The 12964-nt window shown below is 38.4% G+C and overlaps 1 protein-coding gene across 1 annotated transcript; it reads right to left on the bottom strand.

Moving 5' to 3' along the window:
• Positions 1–7408: 7408 nt before the first annotated feature.
• Positions 7409–9011, bottom strand: trim63a (tripartite motif containing 63a). The gene has a single exon (XM_056233593.1). It carries the CDS (start codon positions 8897–8899, stop codon positions 7862–7864), a length of 1038 nt encoding a protein of 345 aa, XP_056089568.1. The 5' UTR covers positions 8900–9011; the 3' UTR covers positions 7409–7861.
• Between the last annotated feature and the right edge of the window lie 3953 nt (positions 9012–12964).

The raw sequence follows: 12964 nt of genomic DNA on the forward strand, positions 1-12964 counted from the left end.
TTTGTTTATATTTTACATTGACAGAGCAAAGCCTCTTTAGTTCTGTTATAAATAAATAAATAAACTTTTATACAACAGGAAGTCCAACAGAACTGGGAATTTTTACTGTTTGTATCACTACCATTATCTGTGTTTTGTTGTTGTTGTTGTTGTTGTTGTTTTCTGCAGCTTACATCGTTATGCTAGGTAACAACAAGTTCTAGTTAAACAGTATATACAGTGAGGCGCTGGAAGTTATTCCTTGAATGGGCAGTCTTCCTAGAAATTTATTCGACCTCCTACAGGGAGAGAAAGAGTACAGAAATACTAAAACCTGTTAAAAATAGTATGAAGTATATACAAGTATATATATACGCAATTGAAGTATTGCTCACATTATCTAACTACAATTATAGTATAACTAGTATCTATTATCTAAAGATAAACATTAGCCTAACCAAAGAGCGCTACATAAAATACCACCACTGGAAAGATTCCTGAGAGGTCAAATAATGTGTAACAATGTAAAATAAGAAAATGCTGTAATTAGATTGCCAACGAATGTGCTTGAGAAACACTGAAATTAATGGGATTCAATGTTTGTGTCACGATTCCTGCCTGTGTTTCCAGTGTCTGTCTTGGACACTTATTTTGAAGTTTCCTTGTATCCTTTGTTGCATTGTTCCCTTCATGTTTCCCTGCTGCTTCTTGTTGGTTACCATAGTTACCCTCAGGTTTTCCCATGACAATTAACCACACCCTCTCATTACCAATGTTAAGCTTGTCTTGTGTATAAACAGCTCTTGTGCTTGTTCATTAAATGTTTGATTGTATCCTGGGTTGTCTTGTTTTCGCCCGCTCCCTGTGTTTTCAACCTTGAGGATTATTTTAATAAATCTCTAACTGCATGGATCCGATTCTCAGCCTGCTTCTTTTGCCTGCCTGAATGCCAACATGTAACAGCTGGAACTCTTGGTTGCTCCACAACATGCGTTACTCAATTATTAAATTCCTATGGAAGTCTATGTGAGTGTCGTAAGGTTTTTCAACGGCTCTGGTTGGAACTATTATTTTGTTCTAAATGCAGCTAACAATATTGACAATACTGTTTAAAATTCACATCACGGTATATGACCTACCTTTTTGTTTGTGGAACTGTTAAAATCAGTCACACTGATCACACAGTCACACACAATTGTGTGGAATCGCAAAAACATGCATTCTTGCTTGATTAATGTATTATCAACATTAAAAACAAGAACTCACTCACACAGGGTGTTTTTGTATCGTCTTCGATATCACAGTCTGTGTCTATTTTGTTCTTCGTGATATTAAGTACTAAAACCTGACTTTTACAAACATATATTGTAGAGAAAAGAATGGCAGTAATGTAGCGCGCTTTGCTGAGGCAGAATACTCTGCATGCAACCTTATGCACCTTGCTTGTGTGTGCTGTCAGTTTTGATGGCAAAGATGAGGTAATTTGATTGGATGTCATGTATAATGTATTTCACCTTTTATGGCACTTCAATGTTGCTGTTTTTACACTAAAAGCTGCTCCAGATAGTACAGCTACGTCTGTAAGATGTCTGCCAAAGATCTGATAATCTAGAAAGCATCTGCTGTGTAAAAACATCTGATAAACGTCTTAGAAAAAGCAGTTTTACTGCTTTTCATTCCAGATCTTAAACATTTTAAAGATATCTTCTAAATGTCTATATGACATCTAACAGGAAACGTCCTAGAGACGTATTGCAGATGAGCAAACACTCATGTAAATGTAGACATCAAATAGATGTCTTCGAGATACTTGTGCTATTTTGCCATTTAGAAATACGCTCAGTTTTAATTCTATTTTAAAGGTGCAATGTGTAACATTTTTGAGTATCTATTAACAGAAATGCAATATGACATCCATAACTATGTGTTCAGTGGTGTATAAAGAACTTACTTAATAAACCGTAATGTTTTTATTACCTTAGAATGAGGCATTTATATCTACATAGGCGCGGGAATCCCCTTCTATGAAGGTCGCCATATTGTGACGTCATGTTTCTACCGTAGCCGAACGCGAACAAACAGCGCTACAGAGCGCGTTTCGTCACTACCTTGAAAGAGAAGCCACAGGAAGCTAGAAGAAGCTAGCCATAAACACCGTGAGTAGTGACTTTTCCCTTGTCAGTGGTGTAAATATGAAGTTGGACTGTTTCATGTAACTTAATTCTTCTCCCTCACTGTGTTATGGCTTATATGTGGGGATAAATGTGCTGGTTAAGTTTGTGAGACAGCTGATTAGTTGGGCTACTCTTGTCATTGACCGTAAAACAGTTACAGGAATCACCAACCCGTCGATCTTGGAAGCATTTTAAGTCAATCGAGTTTCCAAAATCAGAGAAAAAAAGCCTATTTTGTGTGTAGTAAGTGGTGTCTAGGGGATGCGGAGGCGCGCGCTGTTACAATCACGTCATTTTTGCAGCACGCACCTTTGGGCTCATGCGGACGCGTCGAGTTTAAACAAGGCTTTACGCTTTAACCAGCTCAGCCACAGTAACAGCTCATATTAGCCAGCTAAACTTTTATTACCCTGTTAGAAAAAATATATAGTTGCATAGTTTCATGTGGTTTTTCTCCCTCGCTGTATTATGGGTTTGCTATGTGGGGAGAATGTGCTGGTTACTATTATTATATTATGTATTTAGACCCTTGATCCTCACCTGAAACTTTATCCATGATGTGGTTTATAATGGACTGTGGTACAGAAACTTGGTTTACGCTGGCTATTCTCTGCTGTCTCAGACGACGATGTTTGTCCCGTTTTAGCCACTGTAGCTTCTTCGAAAGCTCGGATCATACGAATGAAAGACATCTTTTCACATTGGGTTCTCAAAAGCGGGAGTCGTCATAGTTGGGTAAACTTCTGCGGGGAATGGGAGACAACAGCAAATATAATTGTAGTATTTTCATTTGCATTTGCTGTAAGCTAAAAGCTAAAAGCAAATTAAAAAATCTGTGATATCGTTTCCAGGACAGTCCAAAAGAGGGAAAAATATAGAGAGATTCATTACAGCAGTCAGAAGAGAGAAAAATCTCAGTCCCTCAGCCTTTGTATTAGAAACATCCTCACAGTCACAGCAACATAAGTTAGTGTTTTTTTGTCATTTACTGCCAAGCTTATTTAACACAATATATAGTATTGTGATATTATAGCAATGAAAATATTAAACTTCACTAGATTTGCTATGTTGATAACTGTGGAAAAGCATCACCACAGTCCATTAAAATGGTCCATTCTTGGTGTGCTTCGCATTTCTTGTTTGTGCATCCTTGTTCTCTTTCAAAGTGGAACTCTACACTGCACTTTGGATCGAAGCTATGGGGATGCCATCGTGACCTTGACCTGTGTCTAATTTCATTGGAGCATCATAAGCAGAGCTCCCTTGGTGCACATCAGTCATTTCAGCCCGTTCTCATCCTTTGGCGTCATATAGGTGACGCTATATGACAAAACGTCGAAATACTACGCACATGGCACCCTTTAGCGTGAATATAACACGCGAACCCAAGGCGTCATAAAGTTGACTGGCATCCTTTAGCGTGAATATGAGACGCAGACCCTACCCCACACCTAAACCTACCCATCACTTCGCGTGTTATATTCACGCTAAAGGGTGCCATGCGTAGTATTTCGACGTCACCTATATGACGCCAAAGGATGAGAATGCGTTGGTCATTTGTATAGTTAGCACGTGCAGGCAGCACCCAGATATTTGACACCTAAGGACATACACGTACTGTGTGTTTATTGTCTAGGAGCATGCAGTTCTCAGGGGTTCTGAATGAGCTCATTGTGAGAAATTCTCAAAATTATTTTTTCGAGGGAAATTCTCGAGGGATGTAGGAATTACGTCTGCGCCTCGCGGCTCAGTTGCCGAGGCATAGCAGAGGCTTAGGTCATGGGGATCGCAGATCAAGCTAGCAGAGGAGTTTGAGAAAGGTTTGGGCCTTTTACGCTCCTTGGTCATGGACTTGAGCAATCCGATCCAGCAGATATCATACTGGTGCCATCCAGCTAAGAGGAGGCAGATGTGGCTGAAGAGGCAGTGGACGGTATTTGTACTGCCCCGCTTTCATGGAATTTGATTGACATCATTTCCCATCGTGCCACAGCCAGATTGGATCTGACTTGGGGGCGTGAAAAACTGGAAGTCGCTCGTGGTAGGTCAGTCGAGAGGTTTCTGTCAGGATATAGTCACCCTTCCCCCATGACCCTTCCTTTCCTTTCTGATCTCCACGCTGTGGACACAATATCATGGACACGAATACAAATATATTCCGTCATTTTACTAAATCGTAATTCATTAGATTTAAATCAAAATTAGAGAACAAATTAGTACAAAGAAATGCGGGAACAAATTAATTAAATGCGGGAACGAATACAATACATGGGAACGAATTCTTAATTCACAGTTAGCAATTCTCACTGCGGCTACATTAACTTTGCATTGCTTCTAACATTAAAAAAATGTATTCACATTCATATGTAACCCTCGATCCCTGAAGGAGGGAACGGAGACGTCACGTCGTAACATCCCAATACGTCGGTGATGTTCCAACATGACGTTGAACGTGACCGACTGAAAGGGAACAAGAGATTCATCGTTTTTTGTTTATAACCCATACAATTTGAATACAATTTTGTTTTTCATGCTGCTCAGTACACTGCAATGTTTCTGGATTTACAACTGTATTTAAAGGGATACGGTGAAATTTTTCACCCTAAACTGAAAATTAGGTCATCGTTTACTCACCCTGGTGTTGTTCTAACGTATGTTTACAAATACACATTTGAAGGCTACATGCTGACTAAATGTATTATTTACATACATATAAATAATAAACTCATCATTTAATAAAATAAATATTTTCAAAGAGTTAAAACAGTAAAATACAGTGATTCCAACCGTTTTTGATATGGTAACTGTTACCGAGAACTGAAATTGTACTGTTATTGGTACTGACTACTGGAATTTTGGTATCGTGACAACCCTATAGTATATAAACTAACTGGCCAGTTTTTGTCTAAAATATAAGTTACTGTATAGGAATAACTTGTATAATGAACTTTTGTACAGTATAAAAGACGAATGACAGACATGTTGATATTCAGCACAACATCACTTTTCCTTGTACATAAATGCATTTCTTACATTTGGAAAACTGCAAGGATAGAATTTGCCATCTGCCATGTTCAACCTTTTGACTTCCACATTACAGTAGAGCTTATGAGGCATATGGCAAGATGACAGAGTGAAAGTTTCTATTTACTGTACGCCCATCTACAGGCAATGTCTGAGGTGGCTAAAAATGAATCTGGGATAGTTTTACACACCACAGCGCAGTCTTAGATATGCATTCTGCAATGCCTCAGTAATGTTTCATGTCTTTTGCAAAATGACACAGCAGATTCTCTCCTGGAATTGAATAGCTAAACAATGCATTCCCTGGTCTAGAACTGTCTCTACCTTAGTGATCAACAGAAAAGCCCATCTCTGGGGCTGTGGTTCAAGTAAAATATGTGTCCTAATTCATGATATAGGGTAGGAGGTTGAATGAGAGTTGCCCTTTAGTGCATTGGGTCTAGACTATGGGCAGGCTGATTCAATACTCTAAAATTAGCTCCCATGCACTGCCCTTGCTTTGGGTGATGGCTAGGGGAAGTCCTGCTCTTATTTACGGAAGCATTGCTGAGCTTTCAGTGACTTTTCAAATGTACCAAATGGATCTTTGCACACACTGGTTGAGTGTTTCACCGATGAGCTGTAAAGTGGGATCTAAACCGATCTAAAGAGTTTCTCAAGAATAAATGTGGTTAAATGGAAAAGTATGAGACTGACACTGTAAAAGGAAAGCTGTAAACCGAGCCAGAATAGAAATCACTTTAATGTGGGCAAAAATGTTTCACGCTGAAGTTAAAGTATTGTCTGCGGATCTTTATATTGCTTAAAATGATTATAATTAGAAATAGAATTTAATCAATAAAATACAATTATAAATAGAATATAATTATAGTACTTAAAAATGATATTTGTATAAATTAATTATTTCTTTATGGCAAATCTAGGAGGAACATCTTTAAATAGTTTCTGGACCAAAAAGGTATTCATACACACGTGCACACACTTCATCCCGTGCCAGTGTGGCCTTCAGCTCCAGCATGTTAGAAACAGGAAAGCTGAGCCTCAAACTAAACAGATAAATATACATGGCAGACATGCACGATACTATTCACAACAGCTCAGACCAACATTCTTTGAGAATTTTAAATCAACAGGTCAACCCCATAAACAGCTGATTCTTTTGTTCAATACCACATTTTTCTCTTTAGTTTTTGTTTTCTACATGTCTCTACAAAAAAGTACTCTAAAGATTAGAGTTTGAATTTGTTAATGGACATATTAAAGTGCCGAGTAAGCCAATGGGGTAAGCCAGTCCTCATAATGTAGGTCAGCATGCTGGATCTTGCCCACAGGGCACTGGGTTCATAGAAGAATGACATGTCTGTTTAGATTAGTTTGACTGGTTACACAAAACATTTATTGAAAAATATGTTTTTTTAATATTTTGACAAATAAATTCAAGTTTTGATTGAATTAAAGTTAAAATGAATTAAAGTTTGAATATTTAAATGTAGAGTACAACTACTTTTTAATAATCATTAAAACAATAAAAAGAACAAACAAAAAAAGAGTTATGTGGAAATGTTTGCAGTATTGCCTTTGTCATTTAAATGACTGTTTGACAAACAATTGTTGCGTTTAACATCTAAATGCTGTCTAGATGTGTTGACATGGTTTATCTCTCCAGTCTCAGTGCTTTTATTTTTCAAGGACCAGTGTTGATGGTGTTTCTGTAAAATCGCTATCGTTTTTGCAAATCCTGATAAAATAAGGTATTGTTCGCTCTCTAAAAAAAATAAAAAATAAAAAATTAGCTTATATATAACCTTAAATGGCATTCATTTTAATGGCTGTTTGCTGGTTGCTTGACATGTACAGCATTGTTATTCAAATCCTCTGTTAGGGTTTGTTTTAGGGCCATAGCAACTGTTTCTGTGGTTGATAGAAGAGTCAGTGTTAACCTCTGGCCCATAACTTTGTCAAACATGCCTACCAGCAGCTGTAATTGTCAGGGTTGGAAACATGAGGCCTGAATCCTACTGTGAGTCTATTCCTGGAGTCATGTGGCTTCTCTCATTCTCACCAAGCTAAAATAACCACCCACTCCAACTGTGTAGCTCAATGCCTCACAAGGGTAGGTTGGAGAGAATGCAGATATAGCCACACAGTTAAAATGGGTAAAATGTTAAGAATTTTAAGGTCATCTGAAGGTGTGTGCACTTCAACAAAAGAATAATTTAAATAAGTGACACTTTCTTTGTAAGTCCTTTTATTTCCACCAAATTATCCAATGAAAATGGACATTACATTGCAGTTCATCATTCAAGTGCATTTACTATTTCAAGTATTCAAACATTTGGATGTCACGTGACACTCTAAAGTAAGTTGGCAAAGCTGTATTCTACAGCATATAATCTAGCTTTAATTTAGCAAACAAAACATAAACTTCTACATTCTAATAAAAATATAAAAAAGCATAATTCAATATTAACATCCATATTAATAAAAAAGTACAAAAATCAAGTGGAAAAGACATTACAAATGGTGCAATTTGTACAATTTGTACTAAAACTGCTTTAAGATTGCACTTCCCTTGTCTCACAGTTATCAAAAGCAGCCAGATTATTGTCCTTATGACTGAGGTTTGTATCTGCTGTCATCTCTTTTTCCCTACAAAGTCTTTTTTTTCTAAAGTCTATCATTGCTTATTCCTCCTCTTCCTCTTCCTCTTCCTCTTCCTCGTCATCGTCATCATCGCCACTGACTCCAAAGTCCAGTTTTGCAAGCATGGCCTCTGCGTCTTCAGTGAAGAGCGTGAAGTGGTCCATACTCTCAAAGCCTGGCTCTGGCCTCTCTAGTTGTGAGTTCTTGGATGTATCCTTGGCTTCAGTGATAAGCTGCTTAGCTGCGATGAGGAACTCTGCCGTACTGCAATTGTCTATTGTCTGGGAGGCTTTATCTATCAGCTTGATGCTGACCTGCAGGTGTTCACTGTACTGCTGAACTAGAGATCGCACCACAGCCACCTTCTCATCCTGTTCTTGCGCGATCTTCTCTAGGAGTTGGGTCTTGCGGTCTTCTAGGATGGCATAGAGTAGGTCAAACTTCTCCCCAAGCTTCTGCTTCTGCACTTGGCTGTTTGCTTCCACCATTTTGCTGTTTTCCTCCATCTGCGTTAACATCGCCTTTAGGCAGCTGTTGCTGGCGCCTAAAAGGTCGATTGAATTTTTAAGTTCGGACTTCTGTGCTTCATAAACAACTTTTAGAGTGGAAACCTCACAGTCCTTGTGCTGACCGAATACCTTGCACATGGAGCAGGTGGGTGTCTGGCAGGTTATGCAGTAGATGTTAATTTTTTCCTCTTCGTGTACCTCGCACATAGGCTCTTTTGTTTCTTTGGATTTCAATGGGGGTTCAAGGGCATTACCTCCTTTCTCCAACTGCTGCTTGTAGATGTCAATGATGTTCTCCACCAGAAGGTTCCTCTGAAGACCATAGACACCGTGGCGGTCCAGAACCACCTCAAAGCGGCAGGTAGGGCATCTGAAGATACCTCCAGAGTAGTGGTATGGGTTTTTGGAGTCGTAGAGGTCACTGGCGCAGCTGCGGCACAGATTGTGCTGGCATGGTAGAATGACAACTGGCTTTGTGAACATGTCCAGGCAGATGGGGCAGCTCAGCTGCTTCTCTAGGCTCTCCATGGGACTCGGAGCCCGGACTATTTGACCCGTTCTGATGTCCATTTCTGTTGTTTGAGGTAAAGTCCTTATAACCTTCACTGCTTTGCCTTTTGGTTGAGCTTGAGCTTTTCTGCTTGCTTCTTCCTTTACTGAGGCTTATTTGATCTGTCGAGGCAGAACGCACTCAGGGCTTATATACTGTCCAGCTGCCTGTGACACTTGATCTGTGAGGCGGCTGTGACAAGATTGCTCCCACCACTTGTTTGTGCGGCTTGATTCGAAAAAACATGCTGCCCTCCAACACAACCCACTAAAGAACAAGTCACATGCCAAACTTAGCAACACGACCCCCTCCCTTTCCAAGCTCTCCATCTGCAGAAATGTGTAGGCAAATCACAAAGTCAGGCCAAACAAGACCCATGTGATAGCTGTTGGCATGTAGACATCCAGAACTTCCCTGACTGCACAACAACATGGCAGGTCAGGGGGATTTTTAGGACAATTGAGCAAGAGGTGAGTTGTGTACCACACAAACTGTTTTAGGCTCCATTGTCCTTCACCCCTGATGCAGTACTTATGGCCGCTTGCCACCAACATTTGTCTGTATGTTTCTGGAAGAGAGATCAGATGGTCGGTGTGCATGGGCAGTTCAAGATTTTCCACGGCATTGAAGCCTCTCATCCCCCATGGCTGGGTGTTTCACAACCTCAGCACAGTGAATTTGTAAACAAACAGTCATATGGTCGACAGCCATGCCACCCCTCGTCATCTTAAGCAATATCACGCTGAAGGTGTCACTGTCCCCTCCTGGAGATGTGCTCCAAAACAGCAGGTGGACACTGCAGTACATAAAGCATATTTATGTCATGTTGGTTGCAGAATCATCTCACGCACATATGCGCTGCAACAACATGTTCAGACCAGTATGTGCCCATCAAAGGTTATTTGGAGCAAAATGTATTATCAATGAAAAATTTGATGTTTTCAAGTGACAAAAACATGTACAGTATACAGTATGTTAAGTGTTTAATTATTCTAAGCGGTCAATGTATTTTCAACTGTATGCTTCACTGCTTATTAAGCCGGGGACACATTTAACGACTGTAAGGCCGATTATGAATGTAATTTGATACTTAAGACTGACCATGCCCAAACTCACCGAGTCAGAGACAGTTGCGTTCAGTCTGTGTTTAAAATCTGCTCCAGTCATTGGAAACAGTAAATGTGTTCAGTTCAGTCTTAGAATGTTTCAGCTAGTCCTTAAGTGTGTCCTGGCATTATTATTTGAAAACCTTTGTCCACCAAATCAACATCATGTGAAATGACCAACAAAATTCCTGTGGTGCAAACAACATGTAAACAAATCAGTGTTGTTGTGGTTGTTGTTCTTGTTCTTGTTGTTGTTCATTAAAACTAACATTGTTAAAAATTGTTTTTGCTAATTGATAACATTAAATAAAATCTAAAAGAAAAACTTTGAAATATTATCTTGGCAACTACCTGAAATAAAAAGTTAGAATATTATTTTAAACTTAAATAAAAATAGCTAAAAATCTAAAAGGAAATATTTTTTTAAAATGACTAATAAAATTGACAAAAGCACATAACAAAACAAAAATACAAAAACTTAAACTGAAATTAAATAAAAGATCATTTAAAATTTAAATAATTTGGTGGAGATATATATATATATTATATAGTATATATTTAGATACAACCTATATTATATATCAAGAAATAAAGCTATGCAGTGTCTGTATAAGTGAACAACACAATGATCAGTGGTGGAATTGGCTGAGATGCAAAGAGCATCAGGTAAATAGGACAGCAAATTGGTCAGTAACTGAGTCTGATATCCCAAATCTAGAGCTTTGTGTAACCTTTATGAAAAGTAATCGAGGACAGTTTGTTGGCCCTGTCACCATGTATATGATCCATGTAAATATAAACAAGTGTGGGAGCCCAACGCATTCTCATGCAGAGGCACTTATGCAACTCATGGACACAACTCTTAAAAGTGAATTTTAAAAGATGTACTTATACTGTTCAAATGACTTCAAATAGATGTTTGTGGGTTGTTTTAATATTTTGTGTGTGTTTTGGCAGTGAAGCATGTTCCTAGAACACACTGTCTTGGTTCAACGTGAGGTATAAATGACAGAGGCTGGATCAAATCACCAGATCATTTTCTTGTCATGGGATATTCTAAAAAATCTTCAAAGAGACATCTGTGTTATCACAATCCATACAATTAGCACAATGTGAGGAAAGAGATCAAATATAAAGTAAATATGAATATATATATATTTAAATATACATGTACGTATAAATACATTCATGTGTTTTAATTTACATTAATATCCATTTGTTACTATTACTAACATATTTAGCTGACAAATAAAAAAAACTAGTGAAAATGTAATGTGAAAAGGCACTAAGTTTTATCTGTATTTTATAGACTAAAAAGTATCCACTAGGTGGCAGAATATACCAATTTTTTTCAACACCTCATTTACAAGCTGTCTCAAGCTCTTTTCACTTTTGCTTTAGTTCAAATTTTAAGTTATTGGTTCAGTCTATGTTATGTGAGTGAGCAGACTTAAAGTCGCAACCATAATGCACGCAGTTCTTATGTCTGTGAGAATGCGTCGCCTCTCCAACAAAAGTGTTTCCTACAGTGTATGTGATCACTGGAGACCAATTATTTGTTTTGGGTCCACAATCAAAGATAACAGATGAATGTACATTTCCTGACTGGAGCCAGTTTGACCCCTATCAACAGAACCATCTTTGTGTCCACAAGTCTACAATACGAGTTCATTGTGGCTGTGTGTACGAGAGACACAATGATTTGAATGACTTGTAGCAAGCCAATGCTGACGTGATTCACTCTGTAAGGCTGTTGTGCAGAATTCCGTGCCATGTCAGATACGACGTGGCGTGCAGACGACATTCCTGTTCTTGACCGTGTGTTTAACTTCCGCCACTCAGAGGATGTCAAATGGCCATAAATACAGCAGTGTGTTAGGTACAATAGCACAATCAACAACAACGCTGATAGAAATTTTCCCACGCTTTAAGAAATTGAAATGCCAGCAAAAACATTATTAATAACTAGCGCACTTATAAAATGTAATGTGATCCTTCTCGTAACTGGCAAGACATGAAACCTAAAAATAATTCCAAAACAAGAAGCTATTCTAATGGTTTCTTTACTTGAATGAGCTGCTTGATATGAGTGATATGATACAAGCTGCTTGTTTAGTGTGATGAAATAGAAAAATACTCATGGAAAATTGTACAGTTTAGGTTATGTTATTCCGACAGTTTCTCAAAGCTGGTGATCTACTCATTTTGGCAAGGAGAGGGTTAAGTGTTATCTCACTAAGTTCAGACCAGGTCAGCAAAGGTCAGCTTCCTATTGCTGCTAAGATTTTCTCTCACCTCCTGACAGCTGTTGATCAGTGAACTTTTAGCCCAAAATTCTGCTACAATTTGATCTTATAAAGTTAAAGAAAAATATGACACATTTTAACATTGTACATCAAATTCTCTGAAGTCAAAATCTTCATTGTTGTTCTGAGAAAACTTACTGGAGCCCTATACATGCTTTAAATCACACTATTCTGGTGCCATGCGACTATGTCTCTGACCGCCTCCACTCTGAACGACCACAAATTTGTCAGAGATAAAAAATAATTAAAGCTATACTTTTTCGTGCTCCTGAGAAAAGACATGTGTCGGGAGTCACAGAATGGAGGAATGTGTGAGGGAAGATGTCCAGACAGGGACCTTGGTTGTACACTCTATAAATCTCTGTCTAGATTAATCATTGTTCTTATGGTTTCCACAGGCAGACGGAACACATGCAGGCTTCTTTCATCACCTATATACTCAAATCTTCCCGCTGGAATATAGACTAATGAGAACCTTCTGGGACTAGAACTGTTAGGTTTCTTCCAGATAGAGTTGAAAGCAAAAGACCCTGACAAGACATGCCAGTGTGGGCCACATAAAAATCTGCAGGTGTTCAAGTCTATACTTGTCTTTTAGTGAATAAAACTGGGTTGGAAGAAATCTGGTATTTGCAGTTACAATCACTTTTTTTATTTTTTTTTATTACTTATA

This window comes from Rhinichthys klamathensis, unplaced genomic scaffold (assembly GCF_029890125.1).
Source record: "Rhinichthys klamathensis goyatoka isolate OS25496 unplaced genomic scaffold, OSU_Roscu_1.1 h1tg000372l_1, whole genome shotgun sequence".
In the NCBI taxonomy this organism is placed as follows: domain Eukaryota; kingdom Metazoa; phylum Chordata; class Actinopteri; order Cypriniformes; family Leuciscidae; genus Rhinichthys; species Rhinichthys klamathensis.